The sequence below is a fragment of the Drosophila montana genome, unplaced genomic scaffold (assembly GCF_035044405.1).
Source record: "Drosophila montana isolate Dmon_TW-CO22-7 unplaced genomic scaffold, ASM3504440v1 contig_3218_1, whole genome shotgun sequence".
Classification (NCBI taxonomy): Eukaryota; Metazoa; Arthropoda; class Insecta; order Diptera; family Drosophilidae; genus Drosophila; species Drosophila montana.
Window position 1 is genome coordinate 1,040,582 of NW_026998098.1, and position 27,408 is coordinate 1,067,989.

A 27,408-nucleotide genomic window follows, 5' to 3' on the forward strand; every position below is an offset into this window, starting at 1 on the left:
CAACCATAAAAAAAAAACACTTAATAATACACAAATATGTGTAAATGACGAACATATAAATATATTTTAAGAAGCATTAAGGCACGTTTCTAGCTGATAATAATTTTAAATGGGTATTGAATTTCTGGTAAACAAAAATATGTTTTTAGATTGAACTTTTTTTGACAAATAATTCGAAAAGACAGCTAAAAAAAATGGTCGTACGATTTTTATCAGATTTAGCAATGCGTCGTAGGACAATAATAAATATTGCTGCAAAGAAAATATCTAAATTTCTAGATGTGATTTATCAAAAAGTGTTATTCAATTTCTTACAAGTTTTTAGATATCATGAATTATACAATTTGACCCATGCATCTCTTTGTATCTCTACCAAGATAAGCATTTTAGATGAAAAAAATGAATTTAATTTGTTAGTATTTTATATATTTATTTGATTTTTCATAAATATTTTACGCTTAAAATGTACAACTAATTGGCTTAGTTATGATAACTAATTTCATTTGTATTTAACAATTATAGCACATTCAAGAATTTTGAATATTTAAAACAAAGAAAATAATAATTATGCTGCTCACAAAACAGCTAAAAGGCAACGCAAAAATTGCACTAAACATCGATAGGTGGAAATTAATTTGGTTAATTTCGATAATGAAAACAATTGAGATACACGCAAATTTACACAGCAAAAACATAAATAAATATTATTCAAAAAAAAAGGTTGCTCGCTTTTAGGCGACGCCGCAGAAAGTAAGAGAAAAACTGTAGCTCGCTTTTGGGCGAGCGCTTGTCGTGCTCAATTGAACATGACTTTTGCTTAACTTGTTTCATTAGCTACCACAATATTTTGAATTAATTAACTGTAATAAATTCACACTTTGATTGCTCGTTTCGCCGTCTACTCCATGGCCGGGGTGGCAACGCTCTGCTGCGGCGACTGAGCGGGCGATGGCGAGAGGCTGCGCGGCGTTGCCGTATTCGCGTTCGCCTCCCGCTGAGCCTGCGCCTGGCTCAGTAGCTCCTTGTTGAGCCTGTAGCTGCTCATGACATTGGCGCAGCTTTGATGGAAATAGAAATTGCGACCGCGCAGAAACGCATCCGTGTTGAGATCCTTTATGCCTGTCTTGAGAGAGTAGATACACAAAGGAGAGCATAGCTTAGAGCGTTGATTACACTGGGAGAGTGCGCGTGTGTGTGTGTGAGTGTGTGTGTGTGTGAGTGAGTGGGGCATGCAAAATGGTGCAAAGAAGACACAGAGGACACAGGGCAAAAGAGAGCGGGAGAGAGACGGAAAGAGTCGGAGCGAGACAGAGCATAAAGACGAAAGAAAACTGAAGCAAACTGAGAAATTACCTTACAAATGAAACATTTGTTTTCATCGTCCGGTTTTAAATCCGAACTAATTCCCACCTTTGTGTCCAATTGCGTTAATCCCGGCACGCCCATAGACGATAGCTGCGACAGGCTGCTCTCCATGGGCTCGCCATATTTGGTTGCTGTTGTCGCATTGTTGTTGTTGTTGTTATTGTTGTTGTGCGAGATATCCATGGGTCCAGGCTCGGTGCTGCTGACCTGTGGCTCGGAGCGCGGACGCTCCTCATTGGGTGAGATATTCTCCAGGCTTCTGTAAGGCGGAAGTTCATGTTGTTCTCTGATTTGAAGCTAATTAGCCTGTTTTGCCTACCTGCTGCTGCCCACATTCTCCTCCAGCCGTCGCTTGAAGCTGTGCGACTTGGTCGTCATTTTCACAGTTTCATCGTCATCCACAATGACATCCTCATCGCTATCGTTTTGACACGTTGCCGTCTCCATCATTAGCTCCTTGCTGCTGCTGCTGTTGTTGTTGTTGCCCCCGCTGCTGCTATGCTCGGCCACGCCCACGCCGCAGGAGTCCGCGTTGTAGTAGTGATGCGTGGTAGATGACAGCTCGCTGACGTTTTTCACTGTACGGCAGGGATTGAAATTGAATTAGCCCCGGGGGCACCTCAATACGCTGATTAGATCCAAACTCACCGCTGATGTGCGCCTGGGTGCTGGGCGTAGTTGTTTCGCCCGACCAGCTGACGCTGCTGCTGCTCGCTGCTGACACATTGGTGCTCACGTCCTGCTCATCTGCATGCGCATCCTTCTGATTAATCACACAGGCCGTGCGATAAAGTATGCCATCCAATTTGCCCGGCTGTGCATTCGTGTTGTGCATACTGGAGGGTGGCATATGGGTTGGGACAGCTCCCGCTCCGCCCGTTGCGGTGCTCAGCTCCGAGCCAGAGTCTGGCACATCATCGTTGCAGCTTTCCACATCCACCGTTTCGATTTCATCCTGCATCTTGTGGTCCTCCTGCATGGAGATGGGAGTTGGGGTTAGCGGAAAACACTTGTCAGCGAACTGACCCACCTCTGGCGGCAATTTGCCCGTTTCCAGCGCATATTTGCGCTTGCATATGGGACAGCTGCTACAGTAGAGACTCTCCATCATGTACATTTCGCCGTATTTACGCTTGCGCACCTTCAGCCTGAGCCGGTTCTGGCGATTGTTGCGAATGCGCTGAAAGGTCTGAGAGGAAGTTTCCTTAGTCGAAGCCTGTGAAGACACTTGCGCATGGCCAACTCACCTCCCAACGATTGTGGCTGGTGCGTATGGCGTTCTCCTGGGCTGGACAGGGCGGCGCAAACATGTAGGTTGCCTGCAGATTGGCACGCTCGAATCCGGCGCTCAGCTTGTACAGTCGATCCAGCTCGGTGAGGAAGTGCGAGTGCCACTCCTCGGGACTCAGCTTAAGTCCACAGACGGGACAGAGATCGGGTATGGCGCCACCGGCAGCTGCTGCCTGCAAGCCGCTGACGAGGCTTAGACCACCTGGCACAGCACGAAGTCCGGCCAGACTGGCCAGAGCCGCATGATGAGCCGCATGATGGGACAGCGGATGCGGGTGTGCATGCGCCATATGGTGATGCGTGGGCGGCGGTCCACCACCCACATGATGGCCATGGTGATGCGAGTGATGGTGTCCCGGCGACGACTGATGCGCCGCCAGATGTGTGGCCATGGAAACGACAGCGCTGCTGGTCGCCGCGGCTACTGCCGCCGAGCTAATGGCCGCTGCAGCAGCCGAACTGGTCGAGCAGGAGGATGAGGAGCTGCTGGATGCTGTCGAGGATGAGGCCACCGTATGCGCTTTGCTCACATTGTGCAGATCTGAAATTAGGCATGCCGCATTCATCAATCAAAGCGCCGCAATGCCAGGCAATAAAAATTCAAATTCCTCCAGCCCCCGCGCATTGATTTCAATTTTGGGATTCCGCACAGGCAGCACGTCCCCAATCCGCCCCAATCCACACAGAATTTGGGCTGGCCCATAAATTTTCTCTCCATTTTCTAATTGCATGCTACACATTTTTAACACGTACTTAGCCCAAATTAATTGGCGCTCGTTATTTTTTTGTGGTGCCGGGGAGGGGCCGTGTCCTTTATGTCCTTCTGAGCTGTTGAACTGTTGAGCTGCTCAGCTGTCAGATGCACGTACACGGGAAAAAAATGTGCACAACAAACCACAATAAATACAAACTGTTTGTCGGACCCAGTCGAAAGTTCTGCACGTGACTGTGGCAGCAATTAAAATATTATTACAACAAATACGAGCAAACATTCAATATTGTTGTTGTTGCTGTTGTTGTTGCTGCTGCCTGGTAAATGTTTTGGTCTAAAATACTCGCATGTGCATGGCAACATAATATGCTGAATGCTGGCTGGTTAACCGCGGATAACAGTAACAGAAACAGTCAACATACGGGCCCACAAATTGGTCAAAGGATGAGCCTGGCTATTTGAGGTTGTCTACGCGAGTCGCGCATAAATTAAAATGTTATTTAAATATTATATTTGTTTAAATTACAAACAAAAATTAAAAAGCTAAACACTGGTTTATGGAGTTCTATTCAATTGAAAATTGCAATTTGGTCCGTTGTCCCCCCTTTTCCACACATGGCAGTGGAATTTGGGAATAGGAAATGAGTTTTTACCGAATCGAAAGAAGTACAAAAAGCTTCATTCAACTTCATATTTTTAAAACTTGCAGGTAGATTAGCCAAATTCAATATTTGCTTTTGTAAAGCTTTGAACTTATTTAAAAATAAGACCCTAAATATCGCCCCTCTACGAGATTTTCACAAATTCAGTTAACTATGAAATCTTTTTATTCTAGCCATAGTAAGAGTGTGAGTATATGATATGCGAACCGTTGAAAAATCAAATTAATGTCTAACATTTTTAAATAAATAATCAGAATTCCTAACAGTCACGTGCCAATAGCTGGTTGGCTTTATTCGACCAAAGGGGAGGCATTCCATATATCGTATATAGCATGAAATATGACTTTTATGGTTTGTGTGTGTGTGTGTGTGTTGTTTGTGTGAGTGCCATTAATATTACAGAAATTAATATGAAAATTCCAAGTGTGCAATGGATATAATACATCATCTGAACAATAATAATAAGTAATGCTCACAATAACAATACCAAACAATGCAATCAAAGCGATTTGCAACACTTGCGCATCCTTTGAAGGAAGCCAATGGAAAAAGAAAAAAAAAACAACCAAAGATGAACAATAAATGAGCAAACATAAGCGTGTTTTTTCCTCGTACAAGGGTAGTTAGGGGTAGCTTTAGATGCCTTATAATTGGCTCAAGTGCCACACAGCTGTAGCAGAAGAGTTGCAACAAAGTCGCAGCCTGAGTAATTAGCCGCCTCGTGCCGCAAAGGATGCGTCCTGGCCGCGGTTTGACTTTGTAGTGAAGTGGCAGGCACAAAAACTGGGTTCCGCCGGTGGGGAAGGCGGGGAAGGTGGGAAAGGGGTAACGGCTTCAATAAGCCATTGCGACATTTAAAACACTTAATGCTCACCCTTGTAACCCTTCTATATAAATACTCAAGCCGAGTGCCTTCTCGACTTTTGGCGCTCAATGGCAGCCGGCGCGAGTTGTTTTTATGGACGGTGGTTGGGCAGGATAACTCGTGTATTTATCTATAGTTCGCTTTGGATTATCGATGGAGGCAGCTAATTAAAAGTGTATTATTTATTTAAATTAATTTATGGGCTCAGTTTAGTCAGTTTCCGCTCTAAGCCAAAAGTTAAACACACAATAATGAGCGCGGGCATAGGAAGGGTAGTGTGTGCAGACAACTGGTTTGCCAGCTTAAGTAGATATGTAAATATGAAAATCAAACAGAAGAGTTGGTGCGTCAGAGGCGTAGCTTAAAGGGGATTCCGTTATAGTATAATATCATTGGTGTATTTTTCATTATAGACACGACAGTAAAAGGATAAAAAGTAAGGGGAAAACCTTCTCAAAATACTTATTTCTGATCTTATCTGGAAAATAATGTTTTAAGCAATTTTAAGCCATTCAATTATTATCCTGTTTTTGAAAATTATTATTTGTTCTTTTTTTATGCTTAAAAAATATTTGTATATGCCATGAAATAAGTGACCTGTATATATAAGTATATATATATATATATACATAAATGTTGAAAATACTATAAACTATTTCATTAACTTTGTTTAAAACTTAAATTGAATACAAATTTTTTGATAAAGCAAAAACTTTCACGTGCTAGTTTTAAAGTTTTATAAACCTGAGAAGTTTTTATTCGCAGTAAGTTGAACAATATGAAAGTCAAGCAAAAAAGTGTATGTTATTAGAGAGCGAGGGACGTAGCAAAAGAGGATATCGTTTACATTTTTTCAAAAGAAAAGAAATACAGAAAAGATTTTGTAAAAACTTGGATATTTAATTAAATTTCTAGATACGGTTATGAAAAGCTGTTGAGCGCCATTAAGGCAAGACGAGAGAAAAACCTTATACAAATATTGCTATAGATAAAATCAGAAATTATTTATGAGAATATAATAATTCACGAAATTATTGTTCAGTTTAATATATACGATATTTTCAATATCATTAAAACTCTTCTTTGAGTTTTTGTATTTTTACTTATTTGGAAAACCAATTTTGGATTTATAAAATAATTTTTTACTCTCAGAAACTCTTTTATTAGCTTTATTTAACTTGCAAAAACTTTTTCAAGTTAGTTTCTCGCATTTTCATCAAAGTTGTAAAGTTGTAAAACGCTGAAAACTTTTAACTGAGCATCAATCAAAAGGAAGTATTTGCAATGCGTATGGATATATCTGATTAGCGTATCCTGCCAGCAGCTGCGCCCCTGCTTCGATAAAGCATTTGTTGACACAAGCCCCTGCCCCTGCCCCTACCCCTGTCCCTGCCCCTGTACCTACTACGACTCCAGCCATTTGCATTCATATTTATCATGTTCATATGCTGCCGGGTTTTTGGGCGTAAGGCGCTTAAGGCCAGCGGCTCTGGCGACACCAATTAGCAACGCATTTGTAGGCAATTTGTTTGGCCCAGTTTTGGGCGAATGGCGAGCAGCTTTAAAGGGCAGCAACCCTCAGGTAAGCATTAGCCAAAAATTGATTTAAATGTCTGCCCGAAACCGGGGGAAAACTAATAAAATAAAAAGTAAAGTAAAAAAGTAAAGTAAAGTGCGGCCTGTCTGTCGTCTGTCTGTCTGTTCGTCTCATCTGCTCTCTGCACGTCAAAGTTAACCCAGTGAAGCGTTAAAATTGCTCAGAGAAGTAAAATTGAAACAAATATGGCTAGATTTTGATCAAAAAAAGGCAAAACGTGTCCCGGCCAACTTCTGTGTTATCTCCAAACATTTTGGCAACATGCAAATTGGCAAAAAAAATCAACAGCCGGAGGAGGAGGAGTAGGAGGAAACCCAACTTACGTCTTAAATCCCTGGGATCCTGAGAATTATTGCTGCGCGGACTTTCACCCTTTTCAACGGCATCGTAATCCTGTGATCCCTCCATGGATTCGTGTGATGTGCACGTGGGACTGGCCGAATCCGTGCGAAATGATTCGCTGCCATTGAATAGATTCTGCAAAAATTCAATTCCACTTATGACAACTGCCAATCTACACACGATTAGCGACGCCTCTCCCATCTCAAGCTCCTTCAGCTCCTTCGCTCCTTTACCCACCTGATCCAGGGATATGCCAATATACTTGGGTGGCGAGAAGGCCGACGGCAGCGAGAAGTTCGACAGCACCGACGGCTTCCCCAGCCCCGAGCGGTCGCTCGCAAAATAACTGCCTGGAGCTCCCGCTGCGGCGGCAGCGGCAGCTGCTCCATTCGCCGCCAGCATTCCATGGTTGAGCGTCTGCAGCAGATGCGGATGAAAGTTGTGCAGGAATTGGGTGCTATAGTTGCCGACTAGTGACATGTTGTGTAGATCTTTGGCGTCAGGTAACTAGAAAAAGCAGACCAAATATGCTAAGCAGTTGAATATGTGGAATATCAGGCAACTCTTCGGTCTTCAAAATGGTATATTATATCACAAAATGGCAGAAATCTTCTTTATTTTAGAAAATCTTTATAAATTAATAGATATATTTAGCTTCAATCGCAACTGACAACGACATTGAAAATTACTTTGTGTTCCGAAATCATTGTGGTTGGACTCTGTGAACACGCTAAGCAAAAATATAATAATTAATATGATAAGTAAAAACGAAGTGAAATACAAAACGCATAAAAAGTTAGTAACTGAAAGTATTTGATTAGAAAATACCCTGTAGGGAAAAGGAAGTTAGATTCTTAACTAGCTGTTGTTGTATGGATTCTCTTGTAATAGACTTTAAAGGGCTTAAATATGCTACTCATAGTTATGCGTGCATCAAATATCTCAAATATTCAAATTTTTCATTTATAAGTTTTTATGGGCCAGTGTATTACATTTGGTATCTCTTTTCGATTATCCGATATTGATTATAAATTCATGGATGGAGGAGCTACAACTACTAAAGAATGCATTCATAAGTCATTTTATCTAACCCTAAGTAGCCAGCTCATAAAGTCCTTGCTCAAGTCGATCTGATCTACTGATCAACAATATATTTAGATCTCTTATATAAAATGCACAACAATAATAGCCCATTTTAAGCCATTTTTAATGGGTGTTAAGTATAACTAATCGGTCTTTAGAAAAGCTGATAATATAGTTTGAATATAAATAATACTTTTGCAGTATAATGCAAGATATTTTTTTGCAGAGTTTAGTTATGCATTGACTTCAGAGGGTATCCACCCCCCCCCCCCCCCCTCTAAGTATTTGCAGCGACTTAAAATAACACTCAGTTTCCCACAGTTTTCCGAACAACTTTCCGGCGCATTGCAGACAAATTTGTATGTAAATTCATTTTTGGCAACATTTTGATGTGGGTGGGTTTGGGTACTTGTCACACATGTCCTCGCTTATGTTGCTGTCGAGTTGGTTACATAATAAGTGTGTGTGTGTGTGCGTGTGTGTGTCCCAGACGCTTAGCACTCATCAGGCTCAATTTGTTATAAACGGTTTCTCTGTTTATCCTTTGCTGTTTTTATCATCAGTGAACCCACCCTCAACCCCGAAGGATAACCCATATCAGTTGCAAAGTCTTTTGTGTGTGTGTGTGCTGGTAAATTTTCGCTCGTTATTTTACACCCCATTGGTGGCTAACACACCCCCACCCCCACCCCACCTCTCTTTACCCCACACTTTCCCCTCACACATGACACAGTTTATGTGCGACAATATCGTAACTCTAAAATCTCTCAATTTTGCGCCGTTTAACATTTATTTGTCGTAAATTAAACATTTTGGCGCATATTTAAAGGCGGCTTAGTTATTGATGTGCTTCGCTTATATGCAACATCGTCTTTAGCTCCTCGATGCATTTATTTTTAAGATATTTTAGAACTCTTAATAGCTTGCGCTTAATTTAGATTTATTTATCAATCTTGCTGCTCTTGGCTGCTCGCCATATGTTGCCCTGATTCCAAAGTCTTCATTACATCCACCTACCATAATTGGCCAATTTTTGTGCCAAGTCATGTAGTCGGCATTAATATTTACCTCCTCCTTAGTCAGCTACAAATAATGCGCATTTCAATGCTCATATTTTACGCTCACTTAGCTTTTCAAAACTCACGCAAAGTTATTAGAGAAACTGAGCTTGAGATTGGCAGCTGGATGCGCCAATTTGTAGGTGTGAAAGGCAGTGTAAGCAATACCACAGAAGAATTTTAAAAAAAGTAAAATAAATAAAAGTATATAAAGCAATTTTAATTGCATTTTTGATTATACAGGCTTAATTATGCATTTATGGAATGCCTGAATTGGCTAAATACATCTAACTCATCTTTGAGAATTTTTAAAAGAATATCTAATCAAAATTGAGGCTTTTATTAATCTAGTTAAAAAGGGGGAGCTTTTGCTCTCATTAGTTGATAGTGTGATATTTCTGATATTTATTTGTGTACTGTGTAAAAAACATTTACATGGTGACTTTAAATAAGTGTAGCACTATTGCAAATACTAACAAAGGTATATTCTTATATGTATGCTTCAGAGTCCTATATATATTTTCACCTTATGGTGTTATACGACTCCATATAGAATGCTGTTTGTCCTGACTGATTGATGATCTACGCACAGCCCAAACTTTAAGAGCTTGGCCGAAAGTAAGGTGGTGTTGGAAGTTCTACCTCCAATTGGAAGAAAATTATAAATATATGTAGAAAAAACAAATATAAGAAATACATCAACAACAATGGAAATATATAACTGAACCTTGTGTTGCGTTGCCTAGGTGACTGAGCGCTAGACTAGCCAGAGTGAGGTCGCAAGTTCAAACCCAGCAGCAATTTTCAATGCTTATATTTGTTGAATCCAGCTACTATTATTCACTAAAAAGCAATAATAAAGAATAAACAAGAAACAACACAAAGAAATGTAACGTTTTGGCTTTCTTATCAACTAAACTGCTGTGATACATGTATGTTTTCGTACATGGCTCAAGCGCAATCGGCTTTTGTATTTCTTTTAATTTAAAAAAACCCAGCTTTGTATATTTGTCTTAATGTTATACAACCCATCGTGGTACCACTTGCATTCAGTCAATATTAATCGCTTGAAATGGGCGTCGAGATGCCGGGTAGGTTTTTCTAATAGTCTTCAGGGAAATGATTCGTGTTAGTCTTAACTGACGTCTCATTGTAAGTTAAATTCTTTTCACAGAATCTTTGCCCTTATCTTTTCATTTCATTTCATTTCAGACAACTATATATAATCTGTATTTATATATTTATATTTCTATATGCTACAAATTCCACATTTAAACGCAAATTCTTCTCATTCCGTTTGCCCGTTTCATCAAGAGCCAATAAATCCAATAAATTAACGCTTATCAAAACGTTGACACAACAAAATTAGCACCTCACCCCGAACAGAATGGGAAGTGTTACCATATCGGCTGCCCCAACATCATCATGATCATCATCATCCTCTAATGAGGCGGGGGGTGCGCTCTAAAGCTGTTGCCAAACGCAAACAAATGCAAGTCAGCCGCCCCCCTTAAAAACATGGCAAATGAGTTTGGCAAGGATATGGAGCTAGGGTGTGGGGCTTGGGAGTGTGGGATGGTGAATGCCAACCGCATGAGTTTCATTTTGGCTAAGTCAGTTGAAGGCGGCCCCCCGCAATGAGTGGCACTGATTAAATGCCACGTGCACAGATGGTACACATCCAAAAAGGGGGGCGGGGCAGGGGAAAACAGTGCGAGTGTCGTCCAAGTGGTCAACCACTGCCAAAGTTGGCGAGTATTTAATGCAATATGTAAACTTTGTTATAGAAAATTTTCCATTGATTTATGTGCAGCAGGTGGCACTTGCCACCCCCTTGCCCCATTCATTGTTTGTGTTTGCATTAGAGGCATTCAAATGTTGCGAGCCGTGCGATTTGTTGCCCTTGCCGAGGGTTGCAGATTTGCATAATGCGCTTGTTCCTGTTTGTTCTTGTTTTAACACTTGAATTATTGGCATTTGACACTGAGTCCAAGATTGCTTTGTAAATTTGTAATGTTGTATTGTTGTAATGTTGTAATGCGGCAGCAAGAACAACAATAATTGCTTAATTACAACAACAAGATAACGAGTGGCAACGGCCAATTGTCCACATACAATTGCCAATAGCGCTTAACTTGGCCATAAAACACAGCTCAGCTCACGGACAACAAACAAACTCGGCAAACACAACAAATAAATCTCAATTTGTGGCAGCAACAAAAACAACAACAACAAAAAAATGAAACCAGACAACGTTTAGCAATTGGCAATTTTCTCGAACTAACTGTTTATGGCCACAACCTGCAGCTTTCCGACTAGACAGCCGCGACTTTCAACAATGATTGCCATGCCGCCAACTCTGGAGCACCTATTGAGACGTCTCTACTTATTATAACTAAACTTCTCTTCTAGTTTTCGTATTTCTCTTTGCCATCAGTCTTGAATTTAAGCTCTGGAACACTTTATAAAATATATATGTTTTTCAAACAACATATATTTCATTTTAAAAGATACTTTTACGAAAACACATCCCACTTTTTGGGTATACTTGTTCAATCAATCAATTATTTCCTCTGTTATACGGAAAATAAATTCCCCTCTCCAACACGGTTTCTACAGATTTCGAGACGGTTTGAATCGTATTAATAAGTATATCAAATATGTATACTATGAAAACTCTTGTTTTATTTTTTAAGTTTCTCAATTAGATCTTTCTATAGATCAATATTATTGTGACTGGACCAAATTAAATATTTTTAAAAATCTAATTTGGACATCAATTTCACAAGAATATCTACATAAAGATAGGACAAATCTATGAAAAAGTGTTATATAAATAAAAAACTGATACAAATGGAATTCATTTAATAAGAGGTAAACAGATGATTTTTTGTATTTATATAAATTGTTCTACCTATTGAATTACGAATAGTAATAGATGTTAATAATTTTTTTTTCAGATTGAGGATTTTGTAGAATAAACCGAAACCTTTGAACTTTTTAAAATCAAAAGTAAATAAATCGACGGTTTGAAGACCTAAGTTTAGACATGTTTCATAATAAACCCATTTTTTTTTTTGATAAGGTTGATTTATTCGAATAAATATTTGGAATTTGTTTAAAATATTCAATAATGCTTCAAAAGGCTGCACTGACGCGACCTCCCGTGCAGCCGAATTATTTAAGCATAATTATGATCTCATGCATCCATCTATTAATTTTTTCCATAATCTCTCGCTTGGTAAAGTTCAAAAGGCATTCAATGAGTTTAGCGAGCAATAAACAATAATATTTATATATAAGTGAATCAAGTTTAAAAAGCTTTCTAATAAGTGATTATAGATTAGAAATTATATTCATTTTATTTTAGGGATCTCTTTTTTTTTAATTTTCTCACCCATTCTTTTTTAGGAATTTCTAATTTTTGTAAATGTTTCCATATGAAGCATAATAATGAAATTGTGCCAGGTGCTGGCAGAGCATAGAAATAACAGGTTTTTCAGATCCTTTTCACTTTCTAGGCCTGTTTCAAAGTTGCTTTAATTGTAAAATATTTGTTGTAATTTCTGTACTTATACTTATTCCCTACTTGAAGTCTCCTATAGCACACGCCCTCCCTAAGCAGTTGACCCTATATCATTGCCTCTTGTTATATGCCTCGTTGGCTGTGCAGCCCCCTGATGAATTGCTATAAATTAAATTAAGCGCACTCACACACACACGTGAGTGTAATAAGTGCAAAAAATAAAGTATTACATTTCATATGTTTTGCCAGCTCTGGCTCATAACTTTCCGTGCTCGCCCTCAGGTCGGGGTTGCTTTGGGTCTGACTCTGACTCTGACTCGGGTTCTGGTTCTGGATCTGGGATTGCGTCTGCCATCTTTTTGTGGGGGTCAGTCTGTGTATCTTTGTTGTTGTCGTTGTGTGTTGTTGTGGTTACAACAATTGTTATTGTGTGTACACTTTTTCCTTTCCGCTTTTTTTTGCGGGTAGTTAAGTTATGGAGGAGAAGTAGAACCAGTTCCACATTAAACCATTTGACATTGCATTTAATATGCTCGCCTGGTTTGCTTGTATTAATTTTTATTGCCAGGGCTATAAATAATAGGCATAGTTCAGCAAGTACCAGCTGTAACTGCATATTATATAGAAGCCTGTTGGATTTGAGAAATTATGAATTGATCATATAAAAAAACTTGGCTCTGATTGAAAAAGTTTTAAATTATATTGTAATTTGTGTAATGCTGCTGATGTTCAATTAGATAAGTATATTATATATAGCCATGGACATTGTTTTACTCAAGGTATATCTGATCAGAATCAACAGACGAGTCAATATAGCAATATCTGTCGTGCATAGGTCTGCCTTTGTTTTGCAGGTTATGCTTATGTCGAAACAGGTCGGATCAAACCAATATATCATTAAGTTCTTATATGAAGAACTGCTTTATTTTTCAAGATATTTTGACTATTTCATAGTTTTACTTTGCTCTCTACATTCAAGTCATACCTGATCAACATCGGACCACTATATCAAATTGTTGCCGTAGGACGGATCAGACGAAAATTATTCTCTTGTATAAAAAATTGTTTTGTTTTTCATGATATCGTAACTAAATTCATCAGCATTTACTAGCTTCACTATACTTCTCCCATATCTGCTAAGATTTAAGCCATATATCCTCAAGGGTATTGTATATTTGTCTATATTTTCTGTTTTAACATAATCTTATGTTGTATTAATTTTATCTCTAAATTTTCTTTTCGGTTAGATATGATATGAAATTCTTGAAATGATAGTTAAGAAATATGATATTTCAAAACGAATGATAAATATAATCGAAATTTGTTTTATTTTCACTTCTATCCATTGCTTGGTCAGATGATTTCCTTTAAAGTCTCTCAATTTTCCCAAGCTTTTCCCAGCTGTCCCACAGGTTTTCTTCTGGCCATCATATCACCCAACTCGCATCTACAAGCCCAGGACATATTGTTGTCATGTTTAACATATCTTAACGCTACTCAATGCTATGCAGAAGTACAATTCCAATTCCAATTCCAATGCCAATGCCAATGCCAATGCCGATGCCAGTAACCAGTTAAGTTAGTTCGCTGGCAAGTTATGCCAATTCGTGCAAGCCGCCTGCTCATCTTGAGTTCGAGTTCTTCATCATTTGTAGCATCAGCGTCAAGATCATTGCTCATGTTTACAATGATGACAGACAGCGGGGGCAATCGAAGACAGCGAGTAGCCTCCAAAACAATCATCACAGATCCACTAAAGCTGGGCAGCCGAACCTGGTAGCTATCATAAATCTGTTCATCGCAAAAATCTACACACAATGGGGCGTTTGCAAACGCATTCGTCGATCGAGGAATGCGACTCTGAAAACTGAAACTGAATCTGAATCTGAAACTGACTGACTGTCGACTTTCGATTGTCTCGAACTGCGTCTCTCGTAGTTGTGTACACTTCAAAAAAAAGAAGCTATTGATCAGTTTTCTTTAAATCAATTTTTAAGCAATACAGACTGATCTTGGCTTCGCTTTCTCTTTATAATCGATCTATCTGTTGCCCTATGCAAACAATTGTTAAAATAAAGAGTATTTTGTCTTGAAATTTCGTTAAAAGAATAAGAATTAATATAAGTTTTCATATTTTTATCTATTTTTATGTTTAGGTAGAGAGCACCCGATCTGGAGGATATTTATTGAATATTGCACAATATTTATTGCACATTTTTAAAGTTGTTCGGATTGATTTGAGCTCAAATTAAGGTTGTTTACGGGAGACAGCTTTTCCAAAGCACTGTAGAATCAAAGTCAAATCGTATAACTTAGATTAGATTCGAATTATATATTTGTATATTTCTCAGTGTATTGTTCAGTTTGGTTTGGTTGTTTTACAATGCGCATTGTTTTGTGTGCAGTTCTCGGTGCCCGGTGTGCTGCTGATTTATGGCATCTGCGGATCAGCAGAAGTTTTTGGCTACTCTACGGCTACCAGAGCACTGAATGGGTAGCGCAGCCGCCGTTGAGTTTATGATTTGTCATAAATATGTCGCCTGGGCCGCGACGCAACGCCAAAGCGGCGCACGTAGGCGAGCGGTATAGATCCGTGGCCTGGCTGATTGGGCAGGAGCGGAGACTGATTGGCATTTTTTACTTACTCTCGCTGGAAACGGACGTTGGCCACGCAGTGCCTCATGCAAACCGGAAGCGGCCTCCGATAGTACAACAAGCGCTTGTGATGGCAAATGGCTGGTAACAAATGCGTTGCTTTCCATCTGCAACTCTTGGTTCACTGTTGTTGTTGTGTTGTTGTTGTGGTTGTTGTTGTTGTTAATTTTCTAGGGATTTGGCACTGGGCAGCATAACGCGTGCACTTTCACTTTAATTAACAATAGTAATTGTAATTGTGTAAAGGTAAATGCAATTACACATTAATTGGCACTGATGCAAAATGCAAGTTAATTAAATTATACATATATACGTATGCATTTGTGTGTGTGTGTGTGTTTAAGCAAGTATTTATGCATATGTATTTGATATATTTATTTGCAACACGCACGCGACGGCAGAAAACGTTTAACGTACGCTCACAGCTCAGCAGCAGCTCGTTTTGTGGCACCCGCACGTACGCGCTGTAGAAGTCCAACTGGACCAACTGTTTTCGCAGCCAGTTCAGGTCTGCGCTTGTTTGTGTGCTCTGCTGCTGCAGCTGCTGCGCAGTCGCTTGCTCAGTCAACGCCTCTGCTGTGCTGTATTCTGATTGGCCACATCGGCCAACCGGTTTGACTGTGTGCGCCAGCTCTCTCTCTCTCTCACACATCTGCGACGGCTGCTAGTGCTGTCCCCTCTCCCTTGCTGGCATTTACATTATGTTTACCTCTTTAGTCAGTTTGTTTTTGTGCATTATTATTCCAAAATGGTTGCATATCTCTTTGTTGTAGCTGTTGTTGTTGTTGTTGTTGCTTCTGTTGCCTGTTTGTCTGTTTATCTGCTGGTTATTGTACGCCTGTTTGTCTGCCAGCACCTGGGACTGGTCCCCGCACTGTTCTCCGTCTACTTCTCGCTCACCCCACTCACATTTTGTGTAAATAAACCGTATGGGAAGCGTTTTGACTTTGGATTGCCTGCTGTTGGCTGTTGGTATTTGTTGTTGTTATTCTTGTTATTGTTGTTGTTGTTGGCCTGGCCAGTGGCTGCAAGTATCTTGAAGTTACTTTTTTTGTAGCTGGCTGCTGGCTTTTGTATGCCGGACACTTAATATAGCACATTACTGTGGTATTTATTGGCCAAGATGATGGAAAAAATTCTTTTACCGATATGAAAAACCCCGATATCTATAGAAATTTTTGCACCCATCACTATTTAGTTTTTAAAAGAATCATATTTTTTAAACTTTCATATAGACTAGATAAACATATTCGAAATAAATATTTAATAAATAAAACCCAGGCCTTGCGACAGGGTTTTAAATATTGGAAAATGGAAAGTTCGCCAAAACCAACCGCCAAAATATATATATAAAAAAAATGAGAATTTAAATTGATGGTCTCTCTAAATATCAGAAAAATATAAAAGATGAGAATAAATGTTATTTTATCGAAGAATCAGACCATTTTTCGTAATGTAAAAACATTCTTAATAAATGTTTGAGTAATCTTTTCTTTAGGAGATATATAATATATTATTATTATTACGTGATTAAATATTATACAAAAAAATATTATAATAACTAAAGGAAGGGATATCTTAATATAATACAAGAAAATATGAAGGCCTATTATCTGGTTCCCGAAAAGTGCCTTATTAGTGATATTTATATTTTTGACTGGTTCTTTAACAATAAAAAGTAAGCAGTTCTAAAATGTATCAGAATCATCAACAAAATAATAAATATATTATAGATTTGCCCAGTATTAGCTCTATATATATATATGCAATTGTTTAATTTTCATTTAAACTAATTATAAAAGTATTATTTTTATAACATAAATAAGGGTGATTGCATCTCCATTTGATAGATTGAGAGCTGTATTTTGGCTTTTGTTAGATAGTACTTAGTACATGTATTATTTCCTTATATTTTCTATTAAATTCAAGCATATAGAGAAATATCAAGTATTTTACTTGCTTTATTAGCCCACTGTCAACTGTGCAGTCAACCCAAATAGTTGTGCCACAGCATATTAATACGACAGCAACTACAACAATGACAACATATACATATACATGACAACAAACAGTAACTAAAAAAAAACAACAACAACAATAACAGGAGGATAACTTTAACTGGCCAAGAGTGGGAGCAACAAAAACAAGCGCAAGCTAATGGAAAAACCAAGCTGTTAAAAATGTTTGTTGTGATTTTGAAGGGTACCGATTTTTTATTACAATTTTTTTTTTTTACCAACTGAATAACATATTTGCTTGCAATTTGGCCAGCACAAAAAAAGAAAGACGGGCAACGCCTGAGAAAATGGGGAGTGAAAAAAAAGGAAGAGGCTACAAAAAGTCTTTTGACATGTTTTATGGGTACACAAGTGGCTGTCAAAGAGTTCTTCCCGGGATCCCCCTCCGCAGCTACCGAAAGCTACCGTGGCCATGTCTTTAATTGGTGCCTAGTAAATTTAGCTTTGACCATGTTTGGGGCCAGCTCGGACTGCGAGAGATGTGACGCGTAGTCTTGGCTAATTTTTTGCTCATTATATTTACATTTCAAGAATTCCTGCACAGCGTTGCACTTTATAATTTCCAGGCATTGCTTGGTTTATTATCGGGCCCAGTAAAGGTTAGAGAAAGAGAGATAGAGAGAGAGAGAGAGAGTGAGAGTGAGAGAGAGGGCGAGGGAGTGCCAGAGTGGGATAGCTAAGGAGCTGCTTCTTGGCGCATGCGCGATTCAAGTCGACTCCGATGCGAGGTAGCCTACATTATGTGCCTAATGCTATATAGCATAGTAGATAGTAAATACATAGGGGAGGACTCCACTAGATGTGGCACTGAGCACCGAGAGGTAACCAAGTGCCGCGACTGCTGCCATGTACAGCTGCCCGCTTTTTGGACTCGACTGCATTTGGCTGGCAGTAGATTTTTCATTTTATTTATGTGCTGACTGCTGTCTTCTACTCGCCTCGTCCCTACACGCCTCCGCCCCACCCGCCGTTGCCATCCACCTTGGTGATTGCTCAGCAATGTTTTTGCTTGTATTTCTCAGTTTGTCAGCTTCTCGCTACAAAATTAAATACTTGTCTTTGTTTTTTATGGCAGCACTCAGTATTAAATGGGAGAACGCGGGGCATGGGCGTGGCCCTCTGTTCACGTGTGTGTGTGGCTGTGTGCCCGCGTGTGTGTGTGTGTGTGTGTGTATGTACACAAGTTGGCCATAAACCGAGTGCCATTTTGGCCTGACAGCTAATTTATGTAGTGGCTAAGAAAGCAGCTGCTGCGCTATAGGATTTTCCACACTTCACACACACTTCTTTAATAATTTTGGCAAACAATATCTATAATTTAGTTGAATTTTCTCGCATATCTGACTGACAATGAGTCGCCAAAAATTGCCTTTTAATTGGTTGAATTTTATGTTTATGGCTGATGCACGGCTTGTGGATTAGAATGTTGTGTGCTTGGATAGGTGTATATATAATATAACAAAAAATTATAAAAATGTTGCAAAATTAATGAACACAAGATATTTTCCAATTGGTTAGTAAATAAATAGTTTAAACAAAACTAGAATTATATCGTGGTTTTCTAAATTATGTGGTATGTATATGCATCTAAATATTGCCGAAATATGTTAATCTCTTAAAAAATACCTAAGGAAACTATATTATTTGGTTTCAATATAATTTGTATCGATTCGCTGACTTTAAATACACAAAGCAAATAACATGCTTTAGCTGCAGCAATATAATATATATATTTATGGATAATAAAGATTAGATTAATATTGTAAAAAAAAATAAAAACAAACGGACAGACATATATTTTTTTTGCGGAGATTATACCAAGGGAAACTATATGATCTAAGTAATTAGTAATTAGTCAATATAAATTTGAACGATTTATTGCTCTAAATACACAAAGCGGAATATACACAATGAGCATATATATATATATAATATATATATATATATATATATAATATATATTTTATATATATAGATTAGATCAGTAGAATAAAAGTAGAGAAACAAATGGACAGACTGGCAGACAGATTCAGATCCTGACCAAGAAATGTGTAATGCATGGAAACATTTTGTCTTTCAATAACATGAAAGATTAGATAGTACAGTAAAGACTCTTCAAAGAGACACTTCTATTAAGCTGGCATCCCTCCTGCCAGTATAATTTCTATTAAACCATTTTGACAAAAACCCTTTTAACTTAACACGGGAAATAAACCTCTATGCAATGGAAAAATGTCCATACTAGCCGGACACGAAACACATAACTACACAAATTCAATATTAATCGAGGCCTGTTTATCATTAATTTACTTAAATCAAACTCTAACTTCAAATATTTGGCAGTTCGTTTTTGATATAATTTACAAGTGTTGCTATGGCTTGAAATTAGATATATCAGACTTGAAAACTTTCTTGAATCATCCCCATTAGTTTTTTTTCTACAGATTTTGAGTGCCGTTCCGCCTCTGAGCGTTGTCTAACTACTGCTCAATCCCCACAACTGTCGCTTTCGTAATCCTCCCACTCCCACTCCCACTCCACCGACGGCACCTGCTCGCTGCCTTTGTCCTTTTTCCTGTGACTCCCCCCCCAAATAACAGTCAGCCACGCCCTCAAATTAATTGAAACCGCAGCGCAAGTGCAAAGCGTTGACTGTCAGAGCCAATGCCAAAGGCAAGCGGAAGCCAGCGGCCCAAAACCAAACGCAGTCAAACATCTGCGACTCACATAAAAAAAAAAAAGAATAACCAAAGTCCAAAAGTATAAAAAATAAACCACAAAAAAGCGAAGAGGGAAAAACCGAATCCTACACAAATCCCAGACAAATGTGCAGTGGTGAAAATCAACGAAGAGGAAAATTCACCGATACATTCGTGTAAATATGAATGGAAATGAATTACAAGCGAAATAAATGTACGAAAATTGCATGAAACAAAGCAAATCGTATAATAAAAATCATAGTAAAAAGCGGAAAAAAGGCAACGAGCTAACGTGTTTGGCGACGTGCGGGTACGGCTGAGGGGGGGGGGAGGGGTTTGTGGTTTCTTTTTTTTGGTTGCCAGCGCAATGTTGACATGTTCCAAATGCAATTTTAACAGGATTTGCAAGGACACATTTGCACAAAGTGACAGAAAAACGCAGGCAACAGCAACAGCAGCAACAACAAAAACAAAAACAACAGCAGCAAAAAAGTCAACCCCCGTAACTGGATGCTACCCGCCGCACCCCCATCGTCAAGCTTGTTGTGTGCGTGGCTGGCATAACTTGCGGCTTAAAGGGCTCAACTTGTCATGTTGCCTGCCGCTGATGTCCGCATTGATTTTCCACTTACGTTGACTCTCTGACACTGACGCTGACGCCGGAGCTGACTCCGGCTCTGACCCGACCCGACCCAATCCCAATGCCAGACCCAAGCTCGGGTCAGCTGCGGTCTTAACGCTTCATCAATATGCTTTTGCTGGCGCCGCTAATTTTCGCTTTAGTCAACCAACGGACCAAGTGCTACGTGCAGATTTATGTCGTCCCGGTTGGACCAAACAAGTGGCGCTCACCCACTCCCACCCACTTCCGCCCACTTCTACACCCACTCCTACACCCACGACCACTTCCACTGTCAGTTTGCGTGTGTGTTTAGTGTTAATCCGTCAATGATAAGCTCAATTTGTTGTGGTCACTCAGCGACAATGACCGTCAGAGCCCAGGCGACTTATTGTGTTGCATGCTTTTTGGGGCACACACATGCATACACACACACACACCGGCCGAGAAACAAAGACCATTAAAGTTGTATTAGCCGATGTTGTTCTAGAGATGCGGGCGTGAGTGGCCCATGTGAATAAATGTATATACGAGAGTGGATATTAAATACATTATTGGAATGTCCAGTGTATCGAAAAGACACGTGAGTATCTTTCAGATACATTGACATTTGTCCCACAATTTTCAGCTTACGATCAGGAAAGTTTAGTTTCTATAATGTTATCAATAACCATTTTGATTAATATGAAATTATTTCTTAAAAAAGAATAGCTATTTATACCTAAGGCAGCTGGTTTTAGGCCGAATCTTTATCCAATTCTGTTCCCCAAGAAACAGTCGAGGCTAAGCTGAAGCAAACACAATTATTATTAAAATAAATGTTTTGTTTTTTATACTTCAAATTAATATGAAAACAATTACAGTTTTTAAGATTGCTTTTGCAATTATTTATAGGTTCTCTGTCTGTTTTTTGATTATTTTTAGGGCCACCAACACATATCTTTTAAAATAATTGATTTAAATTTAAGGAACCAAAAGTAATAAAAAGATATTTTAAACAAATGAAAGGAAACCTACAATTGACTTAAAACCTGGTTTTAGGGATATACAAAATCATATTCTTAAAACGCAGACTTTGATTTAAAGCTAACAAGAACTATTTTTTAAAACTTTTGTTAAGAAAACCTAAGAAACCTAAAGAAAGGAATATATTGCATAAGAATTTGCATTATTTCAGTATATTCTTTAATCTTTAGAAATTCTGTCTGTCTGCGAACAGGATGATTTCGCCCAAACAAGAGTACAAGTATAGTGAAGGCGAAAACTTGGCTATAGAGTTTCGACAATGTTCGGGTACTAAAGGAAAGATTCTTAAGATCTTCTGTCTTAAGCACTTACCCAATGGCTCTTGAAAAGTTACCAAAGCGAATTGCCAGCTAGCTGAACGCAATTTCTAACTGCAAGTGAAACGCTCATTAAAGATGGATTCATATCTTAGATAGTTGGTCCATCCCTAGCCGGGCCCATGCATCATCATAAGTAATTCCAACCGCGTGGCCCCAACTCCCATGAAGATTCATCACACATGTTCCCTTTTTTCCGATGGGCTGTTGTCACAGCCTGTGCAGTAATTTAAACTTTGGCAATGGGAGCGAGAGTTGTGTGTGCCCGTCTTTGGGCCAACTCGGCTGGGGATTTATGTTATGTGGACGCGTTTCGCAGATATATGAGCGACTATATTATAAAAGTTTTGACACGTTTAGTGTTAGTGGGCTTGATGAACTTTTTTCTACTTTTCCTGCAAGTTGTTGTCACTTTATGCACACGTGTGCCTGATGACGTTGGTGGTTAAAGTTGCCGTTGCTGTTGGCGTTGCTGTAAAAGCAGAAGACCGACCACAAATGAACCAAGCAGGCAGCCCACTAATTGGCTTAGTGCATTAAAATAACTTGCCAATAGTTGTGGCCAGACTGTGACCTCCAGCTGCAAAAGGCACAAACAATGCGACGTTGTCATTGCCAAAATTTATGAGACTCTGTGGCTAATTTAGCAGATAGTCAAAAGGCTTTTGTGCGCCCTCAAGGCACAGGCTTAACATTTGGCCAAGCCGAAAGGATTTTCCACGCAAGCCAACCAGATAAGCGCCGAGGCATGGGAAATGGCCACTAGAAATTGCCGTCAAATGGGGGCTGGAGCAGCACCAGATCATATGTCAAACTCGAACTGGGCGGCAACTGTCTCTAATTATACAAAATTATTTATAATGGCCACAATGCCTCGGACTGGCAATTCGAATTCAAGTTTTGCTTCGAAACGTTTCGAAATGTGTAAAAACCTAATTAAAAGTGAATTATTCATTCGTGTTCGCTTGGTGTGGGAGCTTAACACTCAGTCACCAAACATCATACAAAAACTCGTCTGCTGCTGTTGTTGTTGCCATATGTTGCACAAATGAATTTTGTTCAAATTTTGCCTTTGATTAATTGGTGGTCAAAAGTTCAACGAACAGCAGCACAGCGGTTGCTAAGTAGCTGAAGGATTCATTTCAGTTGGGTGAGAGAAGGGTTTCAACAGAGTTTGCTGCAGTAGGGATATACCAAAGGGATATGTGAAAATTTATGAAATATATCTTTCGAAAATATAATAAAACCTTATTACTTTTCAGTAAATAATAGGCACAAATTCTAAGTAATAATAAATATTGGTTAAAGACTTATTGATAACAAAATAAGATGTCTAAAACTATTAAGAATTATAAATAAAATATGATAGCCCTTGGAAAGTTAGGCAGGCAGAGAGACTGCTTATTTTGCCTAGAACTGGCGAGACTTAGGATTATTTTGGTCTTTCTAATTCCAGCTTCAAGAAAACTAACAAATTTTGTAACTCTAGGGTAGCGTGGGTGGGATACATGTATATATACGAACATGTGTACCATATTGACTACCCCTTGATTTTTTATTTTGATTTTGTAAACAAGGCTATCAGCTTTTCATATATTGTTTTAATTAATACAGTTAAATAAACATTTTAATTAGTAATATAAAAAATTTGAAGGACATTACAAATGATGCTCATCCAAATCAATTATAGCTATATAAAAATTGCATTTCATTTTGTTAAAAATAATTTAAATTAATTGCTTTTCCATTTATACTAAGATAATTTAATTTTGTGTCTATATTTTGCATATATGTAGCTATCTTTTATTTCTTCTACTCTTGACCTAGGCGTGCCGATAGTCGGGCACGTAATAAACATACAATCGGGGAATTATATCACGCAGCTTGAAAACCACCCCAATCGACTGGCTGGGCGACTTCTAATGAGCCGTACTTACTTATCCAATCGATCTCTTAGATCTTTTTATATAACTAACGTGTTTTTGTTAATTTGATTGTGTTAGGCTAAACTATATGTTGTATTAGTATTTAGTCAAATACAGTTTAATTTAAGTTCTCCCTTTATTAACGAGAAAAAACACATCAACATGTCCTTTGCTATGTTAAGCGGGATAGATTTGAGCATAAATCTGAATACCATATAAGTAATTAGAACGGCAACAAAAATTTTTGATTAATATATCTCCCATCATCATTGATAAACATTTTTGGAATTTACGTGCCATCAAAGTGAATCTTGATTGGCCTTTTGCCATTTTCACGCCAAATTGTTTTTATGTGGCGCCAAACATTAAAGTCCAGCGGAAAGCAACAACAATAAATTCAACAATTTTATGTTGTGCGCCAATTTAAAGCAACTCGTCAAGCGACGCAACATAAAAACCAAATGCAAACAATTGCCAGACCTTGCCAAGTGGTGGGGCTAGGGGGGCTATGGGGGGTTAGGGGCGTACAAAGGGTTGCTATTCGGACTGAAAATAGTCGTAATGTTATACCAAACAATAATGAGCGCAATTAAGCCGAGCTGCGAGACGGGGCGCTCACAAGTAACAGCTTAATGTGTGTCACAGAAAATTAAATTTACGCTAATCGGCGAAGTTGTTGCGCCGCTCTCCTCCGGCCTGATCATCTGATGGCAACAACAGGAACAACAAGAACAACAACAGGAATAACAACAACAATGATAAGCGCCACAGCTCTGTGGCATGTGGCAGCAGACATGAAATTAAATTGTCGTTTTATTGTTTGGCAGACTTTGCACGTTTAAATAGCTCGAATATTTTTCATACGCAGCCGACGCAACGCGACGGCCAATCTGTTTGTTTAGATGGGGTTAAGACATTCCCATATATAACTTAGCCTAATCTTTTCGACGACCCCGTCTGACGCCCACGCGCGTCCAGGCCTCGACCCCGAGTCACAGCCCTCCGTGCCGCACTTTTGTGTCGCCCCTTTTCGTGTGGTTTTTCCGCCCTGTTTACAGGCCAAAAGGTGGCACCATATGGCAACACTCCGCATTCAGTTTAGTTTACACTGTGCCTCGCGTTGTTGTTGCCTGTTTGTGAGTTATAATTTTCAATGTTGAAATTGATTTCCGATTTGTCGGCTTGTTGTTGTTTTTTGTTGTTGCAAACGATCGCACACAGAGCGAAATGTGGTCGCCCACACGTCCACGCCCTTGTGTTAAGTTTGTTGAGGGGGAAAAACATTGTTTGAAATTAGTAAAATATGATTTGGCATTTTCTTTTTACATTTTCTTTGCACAGTTTTGAACTTGTTGATATGTTGCACACTTGGCTAGATGTTTATGAAGAGTCTCCACTTTGCTTATGCTTAGCTTATTAATTCTCCATATGGTTTTTGTATAAGGTATTCAGTTTGTTTTTGCCACAGCGAATTGTATTGTTTATTGTGACTATTTAAGATTTCTGTTCATGGCTAGATTAAAGTATCTATGGAATGCAAATAGCTAAATACCTCTAAAAAATATTTTAATAAAGGAATTTGCAAAGAAATCGTAGCCAGATATTTTATAGATATAAAGAAAGACGAGAAAGAATACCAATCTTCGGCACGCTGAAGTGTTCATAGTGCTCATAATGTGTTGCTCATGTTTACGAAGCACAGGGAAAATAGTTAATGCCGAGCATAGTTAATGTTTCTTGAAAATCAAAAAGTTGTGCATACAAGAACCTCATTTTCGACCAATCGTTCCTATGGCAGCTATATAATATAGTAGTCCGATGTTGATAGAATTTTGCTTATATATGAGAAGCATAGTGAAACTAATATGTGCCAAGATTGGTCATAATATCTTGATAAACGAAGAATTATTTTATTCAAGAACCTCATTTTCGACCGATCATTCCCACTATGATATAGTAGTCTGATCCAGCCGGTTTCATGACGATAGCTTTGAAACTGAAAGGCAAGTTCGCATGGAAACAGACAGACGGACAGATGGGCATGGCTATATTGACTCGGCTGTTGATACTGATCAAGAATAAATATACTTTATGGGGTCGGAGATGTCTCCTTCTATGCTAAATTATAATAGCCTCTGCAAGGATATAAAAAACAGAAAAAAAAACACTTGTAATAAGTAATAGTGATCTAGTCGAGACCTTCTTCTAGCAAGTTGATCTGTATAGACTATTTTAGAAGGGCGGGCACTATTAGAACCTACTTTCAAAATTTCAAGTCTCTAGCCTTTGCAGGTTCTGAGATCATCGAGTTCATTCATACGGACTAGTGAAGGAGAGACGGGAAGGAGAGACAGGCTGACGGACGGACATGGCTAGATCGACTTCTTTTTTATAGCCCGATAATTTTTGAATATAAATAAAAGAAAATATATATAACGAAAATGTAAGCTTTCATAATCTGCAATAAAAATTATATTTTACAACTTCAATTGTAAACCATAATATTTTGTAAGCACATTAATTATCAATTAGTACCTAAGCATGTTTGATTTTTAGAATTTCGCTCACGACTTGAACGTTAATTAATTATTGATTCAATATCCTAGTTTTCTGGGTAACATTTGATATGAAAGCAGGGTTTATTCGAATATTATGATGCGGACTGATTGCATTAATCGATATATGTACTAGGAAATCAACCCTTTTAGATAGTAGGTTTTCACTCCATCTTGCCCGTCTTCCACCAGGTGCAATGTTCATTATATCCACATACATGCACATATGCTGTGCCTAGTTATCGACGTCTGATTGCTCGCCGAAACAGATTGTCTGTCTGTTTATGAGCCATGAAGGCATTTAAAAGCGCATCGCAGCTGCAATCAACATTTAACATTCAACATTCAACAATCCAGCGAATTCAGTTGCCCAGCAGCCCCAACATTAGCGATATGTCAGTCTTCCCATCGTCCTGTCACCCGTACGAGTGCTGTCTCCTGGGCCGTCATATTGTTGCGATGATGTTGCCCGTTATTGTTATATTGTCATTAGCATCGCCTGGCGTAGGGGGGATGAGCTGTGGATGCCCGGCCGCGGTGCATTTGCACCAGCTTTGTCTGATTGCAGCACAGCAATTGCCCCCTGTCCCGAGTTGTTCTCATCAGCTAAATTTCAAGTGTCAATTTTCAACACCAACCCCTCCGCCGAAAAGCAAACTCAACCCAAAATCCGCTGTGTCGCAAAAAGGAGGAAAAATCCCCTAAATTCAACGCGCTTTGACCTTTTTTTCTCCGGTATTTACAAGTATCTTTTCACATTTTTTTTGTTGGTATTTACATTTTTTATCTCAACTGCTTTACACATTTAATTTGATTTCTTTTTGAAGTTTGATGCGCGCTAAGGCCCGAAATGGAGCGTAGTCCAAGGGGGGTTTTTACGGTCCGGAAAAGGGATCAAAATGTCCTCCCATAAAAAGTGTTCTACGCGGTTTTTGGTTTAATTTATCGAGTAAATGTAGATCTGATTTAGCAGAATTTAAGACCCCTTAAGGTAACGCCTCTGCCTGTGCTTAATTTTGGGTAACAAAAAAAATCCCACAGGTGTTGCCACTTTGCCGCTTAGCTGCTCATTTACTCGCGAACTGCCAGCTAAT

At 38.9% G+C, this 27,408-nt stretch overlaps 1 protein-coding gene across 5 annotated transcripts; it reads right to left on the reverse strand.

Annotated features, from left to right (window-relative positions):
• Positions 1-587: 587 nt before the first annotated feature.
• On the reverse strand, positions 588-15,481 carry tey (teyrha-meyrha). 5 transcript variants are annotated; one of them, XM_064689802.1, is made up of 9 exons: positions 15,146-15,481; positions 7,071-7,340; positions 6,815-6,968; positions 2,613-3,196; positions 2,396-2,554; positions 2,014-2,338; positions 1,685-1,943; positions 1,359-1,624; positions 588-1,123 (listed from the first exon to the last, which is right to left on the reverse strand). In XM_064689802.1, exons 1-9 carry the CDS (start codon positions 15,260-15,262, stop codon positions 831-833), a joined length of 2,427 nt encoding a protein of 808 aa, XP_064545872.1. In that variant the 5' UTR covers positions 15,263-15,481; the 3' UTR covers positions 588-830. The 5 variants fall into 5 exon arrangements, with proteins under 5 accessions (XP_064545872.1, XP_064545874.1, XP_064545873.1 ...); XM_064689804.1 differs by having other exon boundaries at positions 776-1,123; positions 1,411-1,624; positions 15,146-15,479; XM_064689803.1 differs by having other exon boundaries at positions 776-1,123; positions 1,354-1,624; positions 15,146-15,479.
• Positions 15,482-27,408: the final 11,927 nt, after the last annotated feature.

Bases quoted from the DNA above. Each gene is read 5' to 3' on its own strand.
- tey (XM_064689802.1), bottom strand. From the start codon at position 15,262: ATGGAAAGCAACGCATTTGTTACCAGCCATTTGCCATCACAAGCGCTT. The intron at 1,944-2,013 runs GTGAGTTTGGAT...CCTGCCGTACAG, and splicing joins CACCCAGGCGCACATCAGCG to TGAAAAACGTCAGCGAGCTG. The intron at 1,124-1,358 runs GTAAGGTAATTT...TACTCTCTCAAG, and splicing joins TGAAAACAAATGTTTCATTT to ACAGGCATAAAGGATCTCAA.